At 44.8% G+C, this 21619-nt stretch overlaps 1 protein-coding gene across 6 annotated transcripts in view; it reads left to right on the forward strand.

The window, feature by feature from the left end:
• Positions 1–21619, forward strand: part of Atxn7l1 (ataxin 7 like 1) — a 227479-nt gene that overhangs the window by 74671 nt on the left and 131189 nt on the right. For all 6 annotated transcript variants that reach the window (XM_051175139.1, XM_051175136.1, XM_051175137.1 and 3 more), the window contains one exon: positions 4954–5058. In XM_051175139.1, the coding sequence (XP_051031096.1) occupies positions 4954–5058 (105 nt within the window). The remainder of the gene's footprint in view (positions 1–4953; positions 5059–21619) is intronic.

Below are 21619 nucleotides of genomic sequence, written 5' to 3' on the forward strand. Positions count from 1 at the left end.
GCCACCAGCAACCAGCTTGTCTTTCTGAGACTTTCCGAGGAAACCCTGTGGCACTGGCCTTCTGACCATCGTGAAGGCAGTTGCTGCCCAGAGTGAGAAGGGAACATTTTAGTCCTGGCTCTCACATCCTTCAGGAAAGAAGCTTAGTGTGCTGAAATTAGAGGGAAACATTTAAATGTTGTACAGTTATCTTTCAATATGCTAGTGTGTGTGTGTGTGTGTGTGTGTGTGTGTGTGTGTGTGTGTGGCTTGTGCCACCTCAGCATTTTATAATTCTTGTTGTGCTAGAGCCTAGAGCCCTTTCACCACCCTGGAAAGATTTTTGGGGGAGGCTAAGGCCATTTCCTAGGACCTTATTCTTTAATGAAACTAAACTTCAAGGTTGCCTGTTTTGTCTTCTTTTTTCCCCACTGTGGTTTTTCCTTTCCTGAACACAGGTAGCATTGGTTGCCCATGAAATGTTCAGCTTCTGTCAAAGCATTCTGTTCCTGGCAGCTTCTTTCCTGTGCATCCTGAACTGTGCACAGGATTCCACTGAGGAAGGGTCCTGCCCTCCTTCCATCCTCACTGAGGCTCTTCATCTCTCCAGCCTTCTCCAGTTGCTGCTTCTTAATGTCAGAGTCCTGAGCTGTGGAAGGGGTCCAGGGGCAAATTCCAAAGTGCATGGCATCTAGTCTGATCTCAAATCCACAAAGCCAGCTGTCTTCCCATCTTGGCAACAAGTGCTATCCAAATAGTGAGCTGGAGATGCTGTTTGCCCTTTCCCTGACTGCAACAATTTCAATAAGAGACTGTTGGCAATAAACTGGTTCACTCACACATACACACACACACACACACACACACACACACACACACACACACACAAAGAGAGAGAGAGAGAGAGAGAGAGAGGAAGAGAGAGAGAAAGAGAGAGAGAACAAAAAAATTCTCCTTAGAAAGCTGTTCATCTCAAACAAAACGCTATCCCCATTCTACTGATTTCTTTTTTTAGTAGCAAGTTATCAACTGCTTGGGGAAAGCAGATTCATTGTTTCGCTTTTGTAGATAACATTTTATTGTCTCAAACTTGGCATTTATTGAGCTATCTGTGCCCCTCCCTCTGCCATCATGGATGGAGGAGTTTCAGGTAAGAGCCTGAGAGCTAGGGAGGAAGTGATGAATGTGCCAACTTGACCCTGTTGTCCAGAAGTAAGTTCTTGGGATAATAATTGAGGTCATAAACATAATCTTATGTTAGTTCACAAAAGTTTGTCCTTATCCCAATATGGTGTGATGAATATAGTGCTCTCCATGTTATATCTGGGGAAATTGAGCCATGGCAGGTTGATGACAAGAGGGATGTGTGTGTGTGTGTGTGTGTGTGTGTGTGTGTGTGTGTGTGTGTGTGTGTGTGTATTACAGCCAGCTATTCAAGGAAAGATGGAGAGTATGGAATGTAGTGAGTGATGACTTCTATATTATAAATACACTAGTCTCCTCTTATCCAGTGGCCTGCTTTCCATGGTTTCAGTTATCTGTGGTTTACAACAGTCCAAAATATGAACTGGAAAGTTCCCGAAATAAATAGTTCATAGGTTTTTAGTTGTTTACCAGTCTGAGAAGTGTGATAAAATGTGCTGTCACACCCAGCATGGGGATCAACTCCATATCCAGAGTATCCACTGTGTATACACTACCCACTCACTAGTCTTAGGAGCCTGTTGGTTATTCACATAACCCTTCTGATTTAGGTCATTACAAAATAAAGTTTATTCTGACTGGAAGTCCTGGGCTAGGCAGCGACATCTGATGAGGGACTTGCATTGAGTCATAATGTAGTACGATGTAGAAGGGTAGACATTGTACATGGGGGAGGGAAAACATGAAGGATGGAATGATGCTCTAATACCTGCTTTTGCTAGATTGACTCTACTACTATGAGAAACACAGTCTTTGCTCTGACCTGTTAAAGATCCCACTGTCTTCCAGCACTGACACAAAATCAATGCAATCTCATGTCAATCTTAGGAAAAATTGTATTCAACCCATTGAGCCTTCCAAACGGACTTTTTCATCTGTAAAATGGGACCCTGCTCTGTTATTAAAGATGTTGCACTTCTCTAAGGAAAAGAACCCTGGCTTTGGAGTCAGTGGCTTGTGAGCTCATCCTGCCTTAGGAGTTCTGGCAAATTGCCTTTACCTTTATTCCCTTGCTTGGAAAGCGAAGCATTGACTTCATAGGTTAATGACGAAGAGTAACTGAGATAATATTTGTACATCACAGACTCCAAGAGGGTATGCATGAGCATGTGCTTGGCAGTTACCATTAGGTGTGGCACACAGAATTTTACCTTTCCCTTTTGCCCATTCAGATTGAGTACTGAGCTGGTAAGTGTTTAACAACAGCTCTTCCAAAAGCAAAGGCCTGAGTCATAATGTTTTGCCTATTTCTGTGATATAGATATTCTCTTGGGGCTGATTTCAAACTAACTCAGTCACAACCCAGAACGTGGAGCTAGGAAGACACTCATGCTCTTAAACGTGGGTACAAACCCACATCAGCACGCCACTGTTTTTAAAACTGTGCTTTCATGTTTTGCTTTAGAGATAAATTAAGAGAGAGACTACTGAATAGCTAGCATTGTGCCTGGCACATTAGTTTTTTACCCTCTCTGTCTTCTCTTTCACATCCTTGGCCCTTATTACTCTAATCAAATAACACACTGACTTGAACACTAGCTATGTGAAGTGTGTTGTGTGTGTGGGGTGGGTCTTCTGGAATCTACCTCAGCCAGGTAGATATCTTACTTAGCAGACCTTGGACAGACTGCACAGGAGCCCTAAGGTTGGCTTGCTGAGACATAAGCAAGTACACATGCAGCTCTCCTCCTTCACAGGAGACATGCTCAGAGTAGAGCAGTACAAAGCTCAAAGAGTTGCAGAGAGAATACAAGAAAATTTCCTATTGATGAAGGGCCTAAGGAGAATATACATTTAGGAGATCATAGCCAGGAACCAGCTAGGAACGGTGCCTGCTGTAGGGCTGAGTCCCTGGCCTCCCCCATGGGGAGTGAAGAATTTTGCTCCCTAACACAGGATAACAGTGCTGGCTCCATGGCCATAGAAGCAATAGGGCTGTCTGGGAAAGGCATGCAGAGCATGCATTTACTGAAAAGCCAGCCTTTGGGCTGTTCATCCTTTGGGTGGTTAGCTGCTTATAGCACGAAGAGCTCAGCCTGTCCTTCTGAAGTAGAATTTGGGGAAACTATCATGTGTCATATGTTGGGGTAGGGGTTCACAGTTAAGATACAGACTGAATCTGGTAACTGGGCTGGAGCATGAGCGATGTATAGCAGAGGCAACCTTCGTGCATGTATTGTCAGAGCCCAGTGACTCACCTGGAGCCAGGCAGTAAAGAGGTTGGCGGTGCAGTCCTCTGGGCCCTCCTGATGCTCCATGGACATGAGAATCGGCCTTTATTGTTTGACTGTTTTATTGAGATGTAATTTGAATACCATATAAATCTCCCATTTAAAGCACGTCAGTCCACATTTTCAGCGTCTTGCAAGTGTTCCCGGTGGCAGTCTTAGGAAATTTCCATTGTCCCCAGTAAGCCCTCCACCTTAAGATTTAGTTATTTGTCTGTGTCGATTTGCCTGTTTTGGACATTTCCCATATGTGGGAACATACAGAGAGAACATGTCTTGCCTCCTTTTTATGTCTGCTTCCTTCTCCTTGGATGTTCTCAGGGTTTGTCCATGTTGTAGTATAGCTCATTCCTGTTTGTAGATGGACAGTATTCTGTATTTCGTTTATCCATCCATCACTTGATGGACATTTGGATTTCTACTTTCAGCTTGTTATGAAGAACACTGCTGTGAGCTCTCGTGTACAAGTTGTATGTAGACAAAGGCATTATGTCTTAGGTGAATGTTCCACACTGATTTCTTTCTTTCTTTCTTTTTTTTTCTTCACAGTAGCTGTCTGATTGCTTTATATGTCTGCTTCAAAACACCCAGTAGCTTCCCTTTGTTCTTAATATCAAGATCAAAATCCTTACCTTGGTTCACACAGCTATAGCTTCTGGGCCCTTGACAGCTTCACTCCAATCCCCTCCTTGTTCTGTCCAAACCAAGAGAACAAGGGCTGCCTCCAATGTCAGAACTTCCATTCTTGGCTTAATGTTTGAACCCCCCCCACACTAGAGGGGTTTCTGCAGCCCCTCATGCTAAGGCCTCAGCTTACACCCTCCTCTTCGGATGGGACTTACCTGTCACTCTTTCTAAGACTTCATACAACTTATTCCAGCAACCATTGTCACCACCACCACCAATGACATCCAGTGTGGCAATCTGTTTTGTGTCCGTCTTTCTGCCACTATAAGACACAAGAGAACAGCAACCTCATCCCCCTCCCTCCCGCCCCCCCCCCCCCCGCTTTCCCTGGCACCTAACACAGTACCAGGCATATTCAGGCACTCAGTAATTATTTATTAAATGAACAGTAATGAACTCAAATAATGATGGTGGTGAACAGGCCACTCATTCAGAAGACCCCATTGCCCTGAGGTTTCTTTCCCCCTGTTGAGGCTAAGTCGGCCACCCCAGCTCTGTTCTCCTCTGCTCATCTGGGGGAACCGCTGTAATACAGAGTAAGTAATGGAGAAACCCCTCAATCCTACAATAAAGGCTGAGCTGTGGCTTTGTCTCTGTCATTCCCCTAGTCTGTGACCAGATTGGTAGGTATCACAGTAGCTTCCAGGAGTGGTTACTGCAGGATGGGTTTCTGAAGGCCTTTGCTTCTCTGCAGGTTGGATAGCTAGCTGTGTAGTGACAAACTGTGCTCTCTGTAGTAAATGGTGGATTTCCTATATGTGTCTTGCAAAAATCTGTCCTTGGAAGAAATTCCAAGAGGAAACTGTACACCTTCTGAGACTTAAATGCTTTGTGTCTCCCCCCCCCCACCCCACAGATATGCACTTGTTTGGCCATTATCCAGCACATGATGACTTCTACCTGGTCGTGTGCAGTGCCTGTAACCAGGTCGTCAAGCCACAGGTCTTCCAGTCACACTGCGGTAAGTGGATCTCCTGCACTGGTGGATGCATGGGCAGCCATTGACCCTGGGCTCCCATCTGGGTGGCCCTGTGTCTGTCTCAGTCCAAGGCTGTGGGCATACTGGCCTGGAGCTGCTGCCTCCGCACACAGAGGAGCTGTTAGGAGCTCAGTCCTTTTGCTCACATGCTCCTTCCTGTCAGCCCAAACAGGAGAAAGTCTAAGCCTTAGCAGATAGGACAAATCTGAACCGGTTGTGTACCTTGGTGGTGGCCTCTGCTAGTGACCAAGAGGATGGTGGCTGGAGGAAGCACTTCACTGCAACCTGCCATCCCCACCCCCAAGGAGGCCCATGGGAGAGACTCCCCAGATTTGTATACACAGGGTAGGGCTGGAGCCACAGGTGGCCATTGTGTATGGCCTTGAATGCTGTTCCCAGGATGTAGATAAAACCTCCCATCCTGCTTGTCCTTTCAAGAATCCCTCTTACTATGTTTTTAAAGTGTGCTTAAGAACTCATTTTCCCTGAGTACCTGAGCATCCTGGCTATGGGGCTATGAGGAATTCCTTGACTCCATCAGCAGCAGTCTGTGTATTCCACTCAATATTGGTGGACACGAGGACGGAGAGAAGTCATGTGGCCGCTCCCAAACACCTCTCTGACCTTAGACAAGAAGTCATCTACTCTCTTTGGGTGCCTATTTCCTTAACTTAGCCAGGAGTTAGAGCAGACAATTTCCACAGCTGTCATGTGCTATGTGAGTCCAGGGCAGTATATTCCAGTCTTATTTAACCATGACCCCTTTGATGAACAGGACCTGAATGCCCCTCTGCTGTTGTTTCCAGAGCATATTCAATATTATACTTGAACAAAAGAAGCAATTATAATGTTGAGTGTGCTTTTGTAAACTATACACATTTCCCCTTCCTCAGTGTACTCTGACTTCCCCTGTCCCTTTTAGTATTACCAGCTGTGATAAGTAGTCATGAAACAAAAGAATTAGATGTGTTTGGGACAGTAGACTAGCCAAGCATTGTTAATATGTGTCTATGATATCTTCATATAGATAAAAGCTGTGTGCCAACCGTAGGTGTGGTTTATGCTTATAATGAGTAGGCAGAGAATCTGTGCTTTGAGGGGCGGGGCACTGTCTTGCATTAGTTCAAGGCTGTGGCTGGGAAGAGAAGGAATTCTATGAAATACTGTACAAAGGCTCTGATGAGAGGTGGGATCCAGCTCTGTATTTCTTTGTCTCTTCCATGAGGAGGTGACTTACGTGTGCACGTACATGTTGCCATGGTCATTTCTGGCACTGTGAGCATAAATGGAGTGAGCATGCATCCAGCACAAGCTGTCCTTGTTCATTGTCCTGTAGCAAATGAACCTCTTCTGGCTGGAAGGAAAATAAGGTCACACCTTTCTGAAAGGAGACTGTGAGAGGCCCAGCAGTGATACTACTAACTAAGGCTACAGGTAAACCATTAAAAGTGTGGCAGTGGCAAGGAGGTCCCACTCAGCCTGTCATTCAGTGAAGATCTGAGGGACATTGTTCTGTGTGTTTGATGAGCATGAGGGCTCCAGCCTGTGCTAATCGCCCAGTCATTCCTAGGGCTGTGCTGCTGCTGGGGGCATTCAGGTGCTGCAAGTGAACACAAGGGCAAGTCCCAGCCTGGGAAGGCTGACAGTTGTAAGCCTGAAACTACAAATGGGGATTTAGCTTGCCAGCAGTCTTTGATGGAAGGACCCTGAAAGGGATGAGGATGTCACTGCCATGCAGATGCTACCTCAGGGAAAGGACTCCTCTCACCAGCAGAGGAGGCGTGGTGTAACTGATACCACAGACTCTGAACCCTTAGGCTTTCGGTGGTGGTTCTGGGACTCAACCCAGGAAGAAAGCCAGTGACATGGTGGCCACCTGTTCCGAACAGAAGCAGAAAATTAGTTTGGAGCTTTGGGGTTACTGACCGAATCACTTGGAGCCCGGGCTGCACTGAGCTTTTTGCTGAATCAGCTGACAAACAGCAATAGGGACAGATCCATAACTCAGCAAATGGAGGCAAAGTGTCACTTATCCTCCAGCTGTGTGTTCCAATAATTCAAAACCAGTATTTCTCAGGGACCAGAGAGAATGCAAGGTGCAGCCCAGAGCTATGGCAAGTCTTTGGCGGTGGGGGAGACCAGTTTTTTTGTTTTGTTTTGTTTTTGCTTTTTGTTTTGTTTTGTTTTTTTCCCTAAGCTCTCAGAATGCCTCCTATTCTTTTGTGATGGTGCTTGTCAGTTCAGGCTGCCATACCAGGCTGGATTGATTATATAAACAACAGAGACTGATTCCTCCCAGTTCTGGAGGTTACTGCCTAAGGTCAGGATGCCAGCATCAGATATTGGTGAGGGCTGTCTCCTACACAGCTGCCAGTCATCTTCTTACTGTATTCTCATGTGGCAGGAAGAGGCAAAGAGCTGCCTGGAGCCTCATTTATAAGGATGAGTCCCATTGTTGAGGTCTCCGCTCTTGTGATGTGACTGACTCCCAAAGGCCCCACCTTCCTGTAACACCATCTTGTATTGGGTGTTCGGAGATGGGGGAGAAGCATTCAGTTGTAACGGTGAACATGGGCTGGAGTTGTAAGTCAGTTGTGAGCACTTCCCTGGCATCTGAGACCAAGTTTGATCTCCAGACTCAACACAGCACATCACTACTTCTTCCTTGCCTTCTGGCTTTACCTTGTGTGATGAGCCCTGCTGTTTTCAGTAAGTTAATAAGAGTGCCATTGTGCTAAATGCTGGGCAGTGTGCCAGGCTCTTTGCATATCTTTGAAAACACAGCCCTTTCAGCAGCCCTGGGGAGTGGGTGTGAATGTTATACCCATTTTGGAGTTCAGGAAGCTGGAGCTTAAGAGGTTGGGTGCTGTGGGCAAGGTCTCAAAGCAAGACAGGAGAAGGCCTGGTTTTGAATGCAGGTGTCTTCTCAGAGCCAGTGTCCTCACAGTCTGTCTACGTGCAGGTCCATGCACGTATGAATATGGGTGGAAAGTGGGTTGTTGGGGGAGAAAGCAGTGCAGGACCTCCAGCCCCACCCACTAGGCCTTCTCTGACTCCCCCCCCCCCCCCCCCCCCCCCCCCGCCGCACTACCAGAGCGCTGTAGTGTCATTTAAATGTGTTCATATATTGGAAATAGCAGGCTTTGGAAACAGGCAAAATGATTGTGCAACTGCTCCTGCTGAGTGTGTGACCTGGGCCACTTCACCTTTCTCTACCTCAGTTGGTTCATCTATACAATGGACACGGCCTACTTTGTGGACCTGTGGGGACAACATGACACATGACTGTGTCACTTGGAGTTCATTTCCTCCTCCCTTTCTACATTGGCCCCAATGGCTGGATTTGTGGGGGAAGTCCTCCTTTCTAATAGCCACAATCCCTGTTCACTTGCCACCTCTTGCCATGCAGTTATCTGGGGTTGGTCTCTGCTGTCAGTGCTAGGAATATTCCTTTGTCCTTCTGCATCCCCAGAACCCTCACAATAAAGCTGTCTTGGATGCATGTGGACATTCATGATCACAGTATACAGGCTACTTAATCTAAATTGAAAAATCCAAAGTGCGTTTGTGTTCTCTGGACATGTGTGGATACATGTTTCTGTATGTGCACACATGGCAGTGGTTGTGGGTACTTGCCTAAAACTGGTAGAGGAAAACTCTCTTACTCAGTAGTTCCCACACCTGATAATATGCTTTCCACACCAAGCACGATTTAATCTGATTCCGACCGTTTCCATCCAATGTAAGCGTAGACCCACAAGTTAAAAGTTCTGCCCATACAAGTGTCTTCTATTTTAGATGACAATCACAGATAATGGTCACAGGGTTACTCATACTTTTGTTTGACTTGGGGATCCCACTTTGCTGTAATGACTCACAGAGTTCAGGGAAGCAGTTTGCTTGTATTTACTCTGTTATTATAACAAACAGACACAGTCTCTATTTTTTTCTGAGACAGGATTTCTCGGTGTAGCCCTTTCTCGGTGTAGCCCTGGCTGTCCTGGAACTAGCTTTGTAGCCCAAGCTGGCCTTGAACTTGTTATTATAACTATTAATGCTATCACAAAGAATGTGACAAATCAGATTAACATGTAGAAATTCGTAGGGTGACGTTAGAGGTCCTGAGCACAGGCACTTTTGTTGTTGTAGAACTGAGACGTACCCTTAGTAAGTGGATGCTCTGATCCTCCCAGATTGTCTCAGCTCTCAGTCTGTAGAGGTGCCATCGCACACCGATTCAAAGCACTGGGCTTGGCTGTGCATTTCAATCTTCGGCTCTGGTTGAGTGGGACTAAAAATTACGATCTTCTGTTCTGATCTTTCTGCTTGTGTCTGGTCCTTCTGAGCACCAGCCCTTATCCCAAAGCTGTCTAGAGTCTTAGTCACCTCATCAGCATGTACACGGATGCTTATTCCAGAAACCCCAGGGGTTCTAGATGTTCCTTATCAAGAAACTGGAGGCTAGAAACAAGCATAACAAAAAATGACCCCCACACCCTGTTTGTCACCTGTCACCAAGGAAGTAACTAATTTAAGCATCTGCCAGGAACTTGAGACAAAGACCAAATGTGTTCATATATATATATATATATATATATATATATATATATATATATATATATATAGTCATTAAGGGAAATCATTTAGTTGTGGAGGTTAAAATCCTGACTCACGCTTACCTGTGAAGCCTTGGGCTAATTACACTGTCTTTCTTTCTGAGCCTGGTTCTCCTCACCTATGAGGTCAGAAAGCCAGTTCCTGCCCTGCGGAGTTACTGCAAGGAAAGGAAAAAGGATGTATGCTGGCATGGAGTAAGGAAATAAAGGTTAGCTTTTATTGTCAATAAAATGTGGCCCTTTTTTATGAAGTTGAAAGTTTCTTATGAAAAATGGCAAAACCACTTTAGCCAAGTGCTTCCTGCCTTTGCTCCCTGCAGTCTCAGGGGATGCCACTCAGGGTCAGCCTGTGGCTTCTGTGATTCACTGCAGCTTCCTACCCTTGGAGACAGCAGTAGTCTGCCTGAATGTGATTACATCTGCTGGGAGCCTCAAGGATTGCACTTAGCAAATATTGGTTTACATTCTCGTTAGGCCCCCGTGTCAGCTCCCTAGAAATGCCGTGAAGCTCTAGTATATCTCTGGGTCCCCTGACAAGAGTCATTGTACCTTACAGCAGTACTGCAGTATTCTTTCCTAGGACTGCCCCCATCTGTGCAGCTAGCTGTGCTCATCAGGTGACTCAGACAGAGACCGTGGGTATGGCCACTGCCCCAGAGGCTCCCATGGTTGGTGTGGAGTTGGTGTCATGATTGCCCGCCCCCCTCAGGGCCTGCTGAATGCTTTCAGTCTGCTACTGTGATTGCAAGAGGTCTAAAGCTGTGCAGAAGGAATAGAAATGTTTTGCTGGGCCTTGGGATTGCCCTCTCGGCAGCCATCTCTGTGCAGGTTGATCAACCAAGGTGTTGCTTGGTGGGACAGGGTACAGATTGAGAGGACCCTTCCTAATGCCAGTTTGTCTGGATTTGTAGTCCAGCTTCACCCCTTCTTAGCTATGTGACCCTGGTGGGTTACTTTGCCTCTCTCTGTACTTTATTCTCTCATTCTTCAGATGGGTTAATAGTTCATCTTATGTAGTCTCCTGGATGACTGAAGGGGGGCTGGGGCGTGCTCACATATGGAAAGCACAGGGTGGAACTAAGTGTGCTCTAAAAGACAGTTTTACTGGCATTGAGATTATTCAGAGAGCTTGCTATTCAAGCATGAGGACCTGAGTTTGATCCCCAGAACCGACATAAAAGAGCCAGCAATGGGAATGTCTGCTCTAGTCCCAGGGCAAATGGGTGGATCGCTGGAGACCACTGGCCAGCCAGCATAGACTGTTCAAAGAGGTCCAAGTCAGTTCAGAGTCCCTGTGTCAAAGCAAAGTGGACAAAACAAGGTAGACAGTCCCTGAGGAAAACCCAAGGTTGGCCTCTGACTTTCACACATGCACATGCACACGCACACACATGCGTGCGCGAGCGCGCACACATACGTGCACACAAATAATAATAACAATAATAAATGATTAAGCTATCATTAAGTGATAAGCCTCGGAGATCTCTAATCAAGTTATTGCCCAAAGGATTTTGGGTTGTGCATTGTAGAGGGGGAGGGAAACCTTGGTGATGTCATTGTTGCGGGGCTGCGGTGGCCCTAACCTCTACCCAGAGAGAGTTCTATGGCCATATCTAAGAAGACACTGGGGTGTGCTCTCTGGAGGTGTGCACAGGTGTGCACTGGAGGGGAAGGCGAGAGGTGCATGGTGCTGTGGCAGAAATACTGTGTTACTGTTTTCTGTAATTGTGCTTTTAACCCATTTTGACTGTTATAATAAAAAAAAAAATAACAGCTAGAGCTGCGTTGGATTTGGGGATTGGGCTGAACATTTATGAAGTTATATGATTTGCCTAAGTGAAGGAATGAGTGTGACATATTCCCAGGCCTTGTCTTCTGTTTGTGGAGTACCCGATATTAGTGTGGCCTGTCCTCAGCAGGGGCTTTTGGAATCAGCTGACCTGTGTGTCCTCTAGGACATTGAGGGTAGAGCTTCCCTGGCTACCACCCACTAGATGTGAAGAGTAGCACAGGTCCTGCCCCTGATCTTGACAGCTGAAGCTTCTCTAGGCATTGCAGTTCATTATGAAACATAATACCCCCATTTGTCAAATACAGTCTGTACTTACTGTGTTTAGATTTCTTGCCATAGTAAAAGGGTGGTGTGTGTACATGTGCACACTAATCCCAAAAATAGCCATTATAGAATCTCAGCCACATGGAAAGTTGACATTTCTGACTGCATAGAGCCACTCAATGAGATAATTTCCCTAGGTACTTGTATGAAAATGTCTTTATGAAAACCAGTACAATATACGTTGATTATTTGCCAATAAATCAAAAGATGTTTACATTACAGAAATAATAAATCTAAAACCAGTGACCAATTATGCATGGATTCAGTAGGTTATAGATGAAATGAATGTTTTTTACATTTTTTATGTATTTATTTATTTATGTATTTATTCTGTGGGTGGCTGGGTATGTGTGTACCACAGTGTCTATGTGGACTTCAGAGGGAAGTGTCTTTCCACCATGTGGACCCCGGTCATGAAGACTGGCAGCAAGTTACTTTTCCAGTTTTGGGCTGCCTTACTGCGTCCAAATAGATGATTTTAAAAACACTTGAAAGAAAAGCTCATTTCTGTGACACAGGTATATGCCAAGTGGAAGACACAGCATCACAGAAAAGAGTAGACCTGCTTACCTGCCCATTTCCAAATTAAAATTAGAACAGAAGGCAGAAGACATCACACACATCCTACAGGCCTTTGCTGCCACCCTCAACACTTGCTCTTTAAGTAGAGAACACACAGCTCCATGCCCTGCCCATCAGACAGAAACAATCCTCCCATGTCTGTGCCTTAAAAACATGGGTTAGAACAGAAGAACCTGGATGTCATTGACTAGACAAGAGAGGCCTCCACTCACCCGCCCCTCTCTCAGAGAGGTTTTATTCCCTTTCTGATTATATGTTTTTGAATGCCCTTCATAGCTGTTTTGCATGTTGATGTGATGCGGTAGAATTTAATGAAGTGTGAGCTACAGCAGAGAGCGGTGAAGTAGATGAGTGTGGGAGCTGGCTCCTGGAGCGAGGCACGGCGTGTCCTGGCTGGCACCCCATTCCTTCTGTGCACATCCAGAAGCCAGCATCGGTTGGGGATAGGCAGCCACCCGCCCTGCGTGCTGCGTGGGGGAGCCTAATTAATGAGGTTCCAAGGCTTCCTGAGATTGTTTTTTTTTTTAAATTCTGTCTCTCTCTAGGTGACCTCGTGTTGAAGAAATGACAAGCCGCATATGCTTCTGAGCCCCAGAGAAAGTCAGCCCCTGTTGATGTCAGTGCCCGGGACTTCCTGGGGCACCAGGGGTATTGGCACCAGTTAATTAGACCCTTCTAGGTCTCCCTTTCTGGTGCTGCCACATCATAGGGGTGTTTTTTGTTTTTTGGTTTTTTGTTTTGTTTTGTTTTGTTTTTTTTAGTTTTGTTTTGCTTTTTAATGTCAATTAAGTTAGATTTGATTTTTGAGGTGATTTTTTTTTTCAATTTTATCGTTAATTGTCATTTGTGAAACTAGTTTTTTCTTCACACCAAGGAAGTATAAAATAGCTACAGGAAGTGGGTCTCATTTGAATATATTCCATGTCAACCTGGCAGCATTAATTAATAGACTTGGCAAAAGTATGTGAAACTGTGCAAACTCCATATTGTTGCGATTAAAGAAAGACTTTAATTTGATTATTGTATTCAAATCCCAGTCAACTCCTGATGTAGATTATTTCCTTCCTGTTCTTATGATCATAAAAATGTCTGCTGTAGTTTCCTTATCCTGTTTTACCTGGGTCCCTGGTAAAGTGCAACCACACCATGTATCTTCAGAAAATCCATGTAGTAAATCTGAAGTAGAGCCCCCCTCTCAGAGACAGAGAGAGAGAGAGAGAGAGAGAGAGAGAGAGAGAGAGAGAAGCTCCAAGGAAAGAAGTGATGGGCTGACTGATTAGCAAACAGTTATACTGTAAGTTAAGCATTGCAGCTGAAAGAATGCACAGCTGAGTGAAACCATTTTCTTCTGCTCTGTAGTTGTCATGTTTGGTTGGACACAATGACTCACAACAGAGATCTCTGTGATTGGGAGGCTGAAGCAGGAGGATTTTGAGCTTAAGGCCAAGTCAGGTTGCAGAGGGAGACACTGTCTGTCTCAAGCAAAACAAACTTGTATTACGGATTCGATGCTGCTCAAGTTAGATTTAATACTCAATCAAGAACAGCATCTCACCTCGTCCCAAACCCTAGCTCTTCTTTTTACATCTAGATGGGTGCAGCAACAAGGAAGTTCAGACCTTTATTGAGCACTGTGCCAAGCATTTTCCGTTCTTATTTAGTTCCTTCCTCACCCTAAGGAACTTTGCTTTTGTTCTTATCTCCTTCTCAAGGATGAGAAGCTGGGAACACTTGAGACATGGGCTCATCAGGCTAGGCAGCAGAACCAGACTCCAGCTGGCCTCCCAACCTAGTCCCCTTCTCACAGCTGCTTTGCTTTCAGACACCCTGCAACAGCACAACTGACCTGTGGTACAAGAGGCCATTTCTGTCCCTCAGCAATGTAGGGAAAGTACAGGTTCCTCATTTCCCATTAGCATCGTTCTAGGCTGTGATGCAGATCATGCTTGTTGGTGTGGGTATGTGAGAAGAGATGGGAAAAACAAATGGGTAATCCTGGATGTGTACAAGGTCTGCTGCAGATTTTGAAGTAGACCTTTAGACATCAGAAAGAAAACAAATGGAGGAAGCTTGCAGAGAGGATGGCATGGGTCCTCTGTGTTGTTCTCTCATCCTTTCTGCTTGCAGGTTCTTGCTGACCTCCTACAATAAGCATGCCCGTGGGACCCACAAACAATAGACAATTCCATAGTCAATGAAATGCCCTTTCGTATATCTCTGTGAGGTTAATAGAACTCTGGCAAATATACTTACAGCAAGTGCAGAGCAATAGGATCTTTGGAACCTCAGACAAATCCTGTTCCACCTTTTTAATTTTTGAGACAGGATTTCTCTGTGTAGATTGTCTTGAAATAAGCTGTCATGAAACTCACACTGTAGATCAGGCTGGTCCCAAACTCACAGAGATCTGCTTGCCTCTGCCTTGCAAGTGCTGGGATTAAAGGCAAGCACCGGCTAGTCTACCTTTAATTGAAGTTATACTCCTGTGTCTGGAAAGATGACTCAGTCAGTAAAGTGCTTGCTGTGTAAGTATATGGACCTGAGTTTCATCATCAGAACCCATGTCAAAAAGTCTGGCATAGAGACCTTCATGTGTATTCCCAGTAGTAGAGAGGTGAAAACAGGTGCGTCGGTAGGCTCACTGGTCAGCAAGACTGGCTAGTTAGTGGACTCCAGGCTAGTAAGACACCCTGTCTCAAATAAAATAAAAAGGTATGTGGTGCCTGAGGAACAACACTCAAGGTTGCCTTTGGCTTCTACATACATGCACGCATACACGTGTGTGCAAACACACACATACTACTGCACAAAAAAGTAAATAAGTAACTACTCGTAATTTCATCCTGGTCTATTTCTTGATCCTGGGACATCCTAGTTTTGAAGCATTTGTGTATGTTTTATTTAACACCAACTATGTGCCAAATGTTGTCCTAGAGCCAAAGGTACAGTGAAACTGAGAAGGTCCTAGACTTGTTCAGTTTATAATCTGGTATGCTGCATAGCGTGATTATACTCAAACCACAAGAGGAGCTGGCACAAGAGGCCCCCTCCCCCCAACAAAAATAGAACTCCAGAAAAGCAAAAGTGGGGGTGAGGGATTCAGAACCTCCAGAACTTTCATGAAGGCCAGAATTGGGAGGCTGTTTTTTGTTTTTGTTTTTCTTCTCTCTGACTGTGGTTGGAAGATCCTGGAGAGTCTGAGCTAGGGAGAGATGTAAATATGAATTATGTTTTTCAGAGATCATTCTTGCCAAGATACTGTGCATCCTGGGTGGCTAGTGAGAGGGGGGGGGTCCCAATGTAACACCTGGATGGAGGTGGAGAGAAAAGGGTGGGTGAACTTGAGATCCAGTTTTGAATTATAGCAATGGCATTTGCTGAAAAATTTGGTTCCCTTGGGTTATGTTGCGTTGGTTTGGATTAGTTTGGATCAAGACTGGGTTAGGAAAGGCAGGAGAGTGAATATTTAGTGTATGATTAAAGAGGGACGGCCAGTGATTTGGCAGGAAAAGCCACAGAGGATGGAGATGTGGAGCCAAGGGAAGAACATGTTTCATAGACTGTGTCCAATGCCAAGAAGTTGAGTAACTGGAGAAAAGAGAGGAGGCCAGGTGAAGTTGTAGTAATCATTTTATTTGTCTTGACATGTTCTCTCCCCCCCACCTCCCCAAGTGCAGGTGACTTCATGTTTCTATCACCCACAGACCTCCTTTTAGATTGGATCTGTGCTTGTGCTGAGCCACCAGCTGTCATCGGGCGCCTCTGCCTCCCGGGCTAGTCCTGTGCCTTAACACCTTTGAGTCCCAGCATGGAGCACATCTGTTGGCTTTTGTAAGATGCTTGCGGGTGTTTGTGATAAGCAGGTAGACAGACAAAAAGAAAGATTTCTCCAATCACAAATGCAAGTGCTCATGGCACCCGCTATTTCACCACTTAATATTTATGATTGCTATTGCAAATACTTAATCTTTCTCCTAACACTGGCTCATATGCATGCACTCACTGCCATATACAAGACTAGGAGTTTTCAGGCACCAGGAACTCTGTCTGTCATGCTCACTATTAGATCCTGTTGAAGCTACAGTATGACTCACTGGGTAAAATTGCATGCCTCCAATCCTAACGACTGAGTTTCATTTCCAGTAACTCACACAGTAGTAGAAAGACTCCAGAAATTGCTCTCTGACCTCCACACATGCTCTGTGGTACACATGTATGCATGCTAAATCAATCAATCATCTAATAAAAAAAATTAAATTCCCTGAGTTAACACAATGAGTGATGGATTTAAAAAGTCAGTGCTCAATAGATTTGTTTTTCAAATGAATCTCAGGAGAAAGAAGGAAAAGCAGCTTGCCCATGCAAGCAAGGACTTTCCGTTAGAAGATCTGCTACTTGAAAGAGAATGCCTGTCTCTGTTCAGACACAGTTGGAAAGGCTGATGTAGGACAGACATCCGTTCTCAGCAAGTGCTGGGAGCCACCACTTTGATCTATGACCACAGCTGATTTCTGGAGGGCTCTGTGCTGTAATGTGACCCCTGGCTTCTGACTCATCCCTGGCACATCCACACTGTGCCAGCTGCTCCCATACACTCCGTTCCTCAGTGCTGAATTAGGGTAACAGTCATTGCTTTATTTAAATCCAAGTAAACGTTGCCAGCACTGCTTCTGCTTCAAAAGGTTGTTTTGGAATTGTCCCCGTCCCCAGCGATGAGCACGGCAGCACTTCCCAGTGTTCCTTTCCTGAAAGACCAAGTCAGTAAACAGAAAGCAAGAGTTTGCTGGACACACATCCTCGGGAAGTGATGCCAGACTTACATCCCAGTGTCACAAAACAGCTGTTAGGATTTTAAAAGTGCCAAAGAAAAGCATGTCCACTTCACACTAGAGTCAGTCATTCTTACTAATGCATCTGTACATACTACCCAGCAATAGTAACAACACATCTTTATCCTAATAATGTGCTCCCAAGTGCAAGTCCCCATCTTCCTCTGCTGATGCAGGGAAGCACAAACTGTTTTTCAACCTGAACAGGGATCTGGTTGTGGGGAGAGTTCTCCATATCCCTGGCCATTTGCCCTGGACTTTGTTAGCAGAAGGCTTTATAATAGTGGTATTAGTTATGCATAGTCATCACCTCACACCTGTGATGTGACCACACCACATATGTGATGTCAGGATCTCATGGCTAATCTGCAACACTCCACAGTCTCTGTTTTCTTCTGGCAAGGTCTCTGACTGCTTCCTCCAGAATCATTACTTACAGCTTCGTGGATATGGCAGAACCTTCCAGGCCTTGTCTGAAGTCCATTTCATATGGTGGGTTTGCCTCTGACCACGCCTCACACACACACCTCAAAGGCTAATGGGGTGTTTCTCAGAGAAGGGACTCTTAGAATTAAGTCGCACCTGAGTTCGTGGTTGTGTGGAACCTTCCTGATGTTCTTTCCCAGGAAGGCACTTCAGAAAGATGAGTGCAAATTGAGGAGTGCTGCATAGGAGACACTTGGGAAATAAATAGGTCCAGGGGGAATTGCAAATGGGGAGAATAACTGTGAGAGAGTAAGTCAGCAATTTCACCGATGAATCCCACTTCCCACAGAATTAATCATAATTTTCATCTAGAGAACGCAGCTATTGTCTTTGTCCTACAGCACAGGAACTACAGATTGTTGTGGAAGATAAGGTTGACTACCCTTGTCATTTATTTGTTTATTGGCATCATAGATACTTAGCTTCCCTAAGTATTATTTCTTCCCGAGCTTTCTGCAGAGGTGCATTTTTCTAAGGCAGCTCTGGAGAGGTTTTTTTCTGCTCTTTTCTGCTCTTCTATTTAATTTACAACCTTCTAAAATGAGTCCTTTCTTACAGAAGGTAAGCTTCCTAACCAGAGGGCGTGCGTGCATCCCAGTTAGCTCGAAGCTTGCACTGACTGAGCCCTAACTCACTGCCCTACTTTGCTGTCAGCTTTAGTGGTATGTAGTGTCATCCTGGTGGTAGCACTATCTCCAAGTCCATTTTATAGAAGCTTGTCAGTGCAAGTGGACAGGAGCTGGAGAGGAGTTCCTCTCCCCCTGCCATGCTCTCAGAACCTGCCATGTTCACCATGTGGGACCCTAGAGTTTGTTGATAAGGATCCTCCAGTCCTTATGCCCAGCCTTTGTTCTTTGAAGGGAGTGATGGGGATGTTGGGAGTGCAGAGAGAGTCTTGAAGACCACCCTCTCTGTCTGTATCCTGTGCATACCCTGGAGAGCTTTGGGTGATCCCTTCTTGTCTTCTTTGTCTACTCATCACCCTTGTACCTCCAGTTGTCCACAGAGCTTACAGGCCTGTGTAATTCTGCATTCATCCTTTTTTAAAGTTTGGATTCTCTCTCTCTCCGCACATGTGTGTGCTGCTGTGAACCCAGTTCTTTGTATTACTGGGTAAGCATGTAACCACTAAGGTTACACCTCCACCTTTTAATATGTGGCTCTCCGTATCTGGCATTAGAATTGCATTGGTGGGCAGTATCTTCTTCGGGAGAAGCCATCCATCTGGTTTGAGTTGCTCACAGTAATTTCATGGGCAAGTACTCTCTTCTGAGGCACGTGGTCCTATGTTTTTTCTGTGTAGACCTATGTAGCTCAGCTGTCTTAGTCACTGTTGTGTCGCTATGAAGAGGCACCATGACCACAGGAACTCTTATAAAGGAAAACATCTAATTGGGTCTGGCTTACAGGATCAGAGGTTTAGTCCATCATCATGGCAGCATGAGGACAGATGTGGTTCTGGAGAAGGAACTGAGAGGTCTACATCCAGATCCTCAGGCATCAGAAAGAGAGAAAGCATTGAGACCAGTGTGGGCTTTTGAAACCTGAAAGCCCACCCACAGTGACACACTTCCTCCAGTGAGCCCACACCCACTCCATCAAGGCCACACCTCCCAATCCCTGTCGAGCAGTGCCACTCCCTGATGACCAAGCATTGGAATCTACAAGCCTATGATGGCCATTCCTATTCAGACCAACACAACTGCCATCCTTATTATTCAGTTTTTAGCTCTGTGAAAAAGCAAATCATACAAACTGTTAAGTTTTAGTATTTTCTTGATGCCTAAGTAGTTGAACAACCCCTTTTTCCAGGTGCCAGACTGGACAAACAGTCTGAACAACCAGCATTGGCAAGACATATTGATTATAATACGTTTAAATGGGACACAGTCTGGAGAATGCCCCAAACACAGCTTGTGCTGTAGGACAAGGTTGTGATTAACTTATGCACATCCCTTCTTTCTTCCTAGGAGTCAGGTACTTCACTCTCCTCTTGGGCCAGAATTTAATTCAAAGTCAAAATAGTAAAACTATAATGACCAGAGAGTTTCCTGTTTCTTGTGATACAGCTGATAAATGCTATGCAAATTAGCCTGGTCCCTTAGCAACTAGAGCACACGGAACAAAATCTCACTGCTGCCAACTGGTAACTTAGGTGTGTGGTTTTAGTTTTCAGTCATTAAATGCAATGGGGAGGGGTGACCTTTGTGTTGTCTCATTTTTGATGTCTAGTTTAACTTGTGAAGGTTCAAGAATATTAACTGTTACCCTATTTTTAACGTACTGTATACTTCCTCAGAGGTTTGCAAGAGCCGGACAGTTTCAGCATCACCTGTGTGACTGGGAAGTTTACACAGTTTTCATTTGGGTGCAGGGTTCAGTATAGTTATTATTTTGTGTGTCCTCACCATGTTTTTGCCTACTCACACTACAGCTTCTGTAAAGAGAATGAGAACTGGTAATCTCCTGTGGGGTTGCAAAATGCCACCTTTTGCTGTAACTCTGATGGCTTTGCTCAACAATTTTGGGGTGTGTGGTTAAGTGCATGAAACCTGGCCAAACCTTTCTCGTGGTTAGTGACTTTGTACTTATTAATTGGCCTTTGGTTCTATTTTACCTGACCAACACTGCTGTCTGGCCCTCCTTTGATTATATATCTCTACCCAGTCTTTTATTTTCAAAATTTTGGATGTTATTTTGTTTTAGCTGTCTCTCCTATAGGCAATATATATCTAGCTTTTAAAAGAGACCCATCTGTTAATGTCTAGTAGGGGAGTTTTATCCATTTACATTTTTGTGGTTGCTTGATATGTTTATAATTTCTTTTAATTTGTGTTTGTTTATCTTGCTTTTCATCTGTCATTTTCTGATGTTCTAGATTTTATTTCAAATTTTATTTACTCAGTGATCATTACATTTTATAATGAATACTGAACTATAGTTTTTTTTTTCTAATAAAAACTAAAGTTACACAGAATCTGTCTTAAATAACACAGAGGCCTTTGCGTGCTCTACCCCTTACAATGAACTGCTAATTACAACCCAAAACACTGGGTGCATTGTATATGTACTTACCTGTGGGATTGGAGAGCCAGTGATGAATGCAAAAGGCCTGAGCTTTTTGCTAATTCGCTGTGTTTTATACCTTGACTTATTTAGGACATTTCTCAAGTTTAGAGTGATACATTCATTCATTCCTGGCTCATAAAAACCCATCTCTCGAGTTCCTTTCAGAATGTGTCCTGAAAGTGGAACTCAGAATCCCATGGTCCACTGCCAAGGGGCTGTTTTCATAATAAGATTTGTTATTCCTCATGATTTCCAGTGGGGCTATCAGAAGATCTTTTCCATCCTGGCACCTGTTTACCTGTACTAGTTTCTCAAACCTGAATGCACATATAGACATACGTGGAATCTTGTTGGGACAGATTCTGACTAAATACCACCCCCTTGCATGATACTGGTGCTGTATTCCACAGACTTCCCTTAAAGGAGCAACAACTGGGAGGATTAACTGTGGTTAGGAATCTTGGGGGTCTGGCTCTAGGCCAGAATTGTCTGTTGCTTCCCAGGTCATCGGATCCCAGAAGAAAATCTTGCAGTAGTTTGGGGTTTGGGGTAATTTTATTTCTGAAGGTTTCTCTTTATGCCTGGTAGAGTCCCCCAGCCCAGGCTCCCCTGGCAGAAAGTGAGTGATCCAATGCAAAGTCCCTGAGTAGTCATTCCACTCCTGCCCCTGCTGAGGTCAAGTCCTGTGTCACATCAGTGGGACCCTAAGCTCAGTGCCCTGAGCAAATGCCTGCTCAGGGCTGGGGCAGGCTGCCTGGTAATTTATGTTTAAGACAAGCTTTTAATAGAGACACACTTTTAAATAGTACCCAGGAAAAGACTCCTCTTGTAACGGGTATCCATTT

This window comes from Phodopus roborovskii, unplaced genomic scaffold (assembly GCF_943737965.1).
Source record: "Phodopus roborovskii unplaced genomic scaffold, PHOROB, whole genome shotgun sequence".
Lineage (NCBI taxonomy): Eukaryota > Metazoa > Chordata > Mammalia > Rodentia > Cricetidae > Phodopus > Phodopus roborovskii.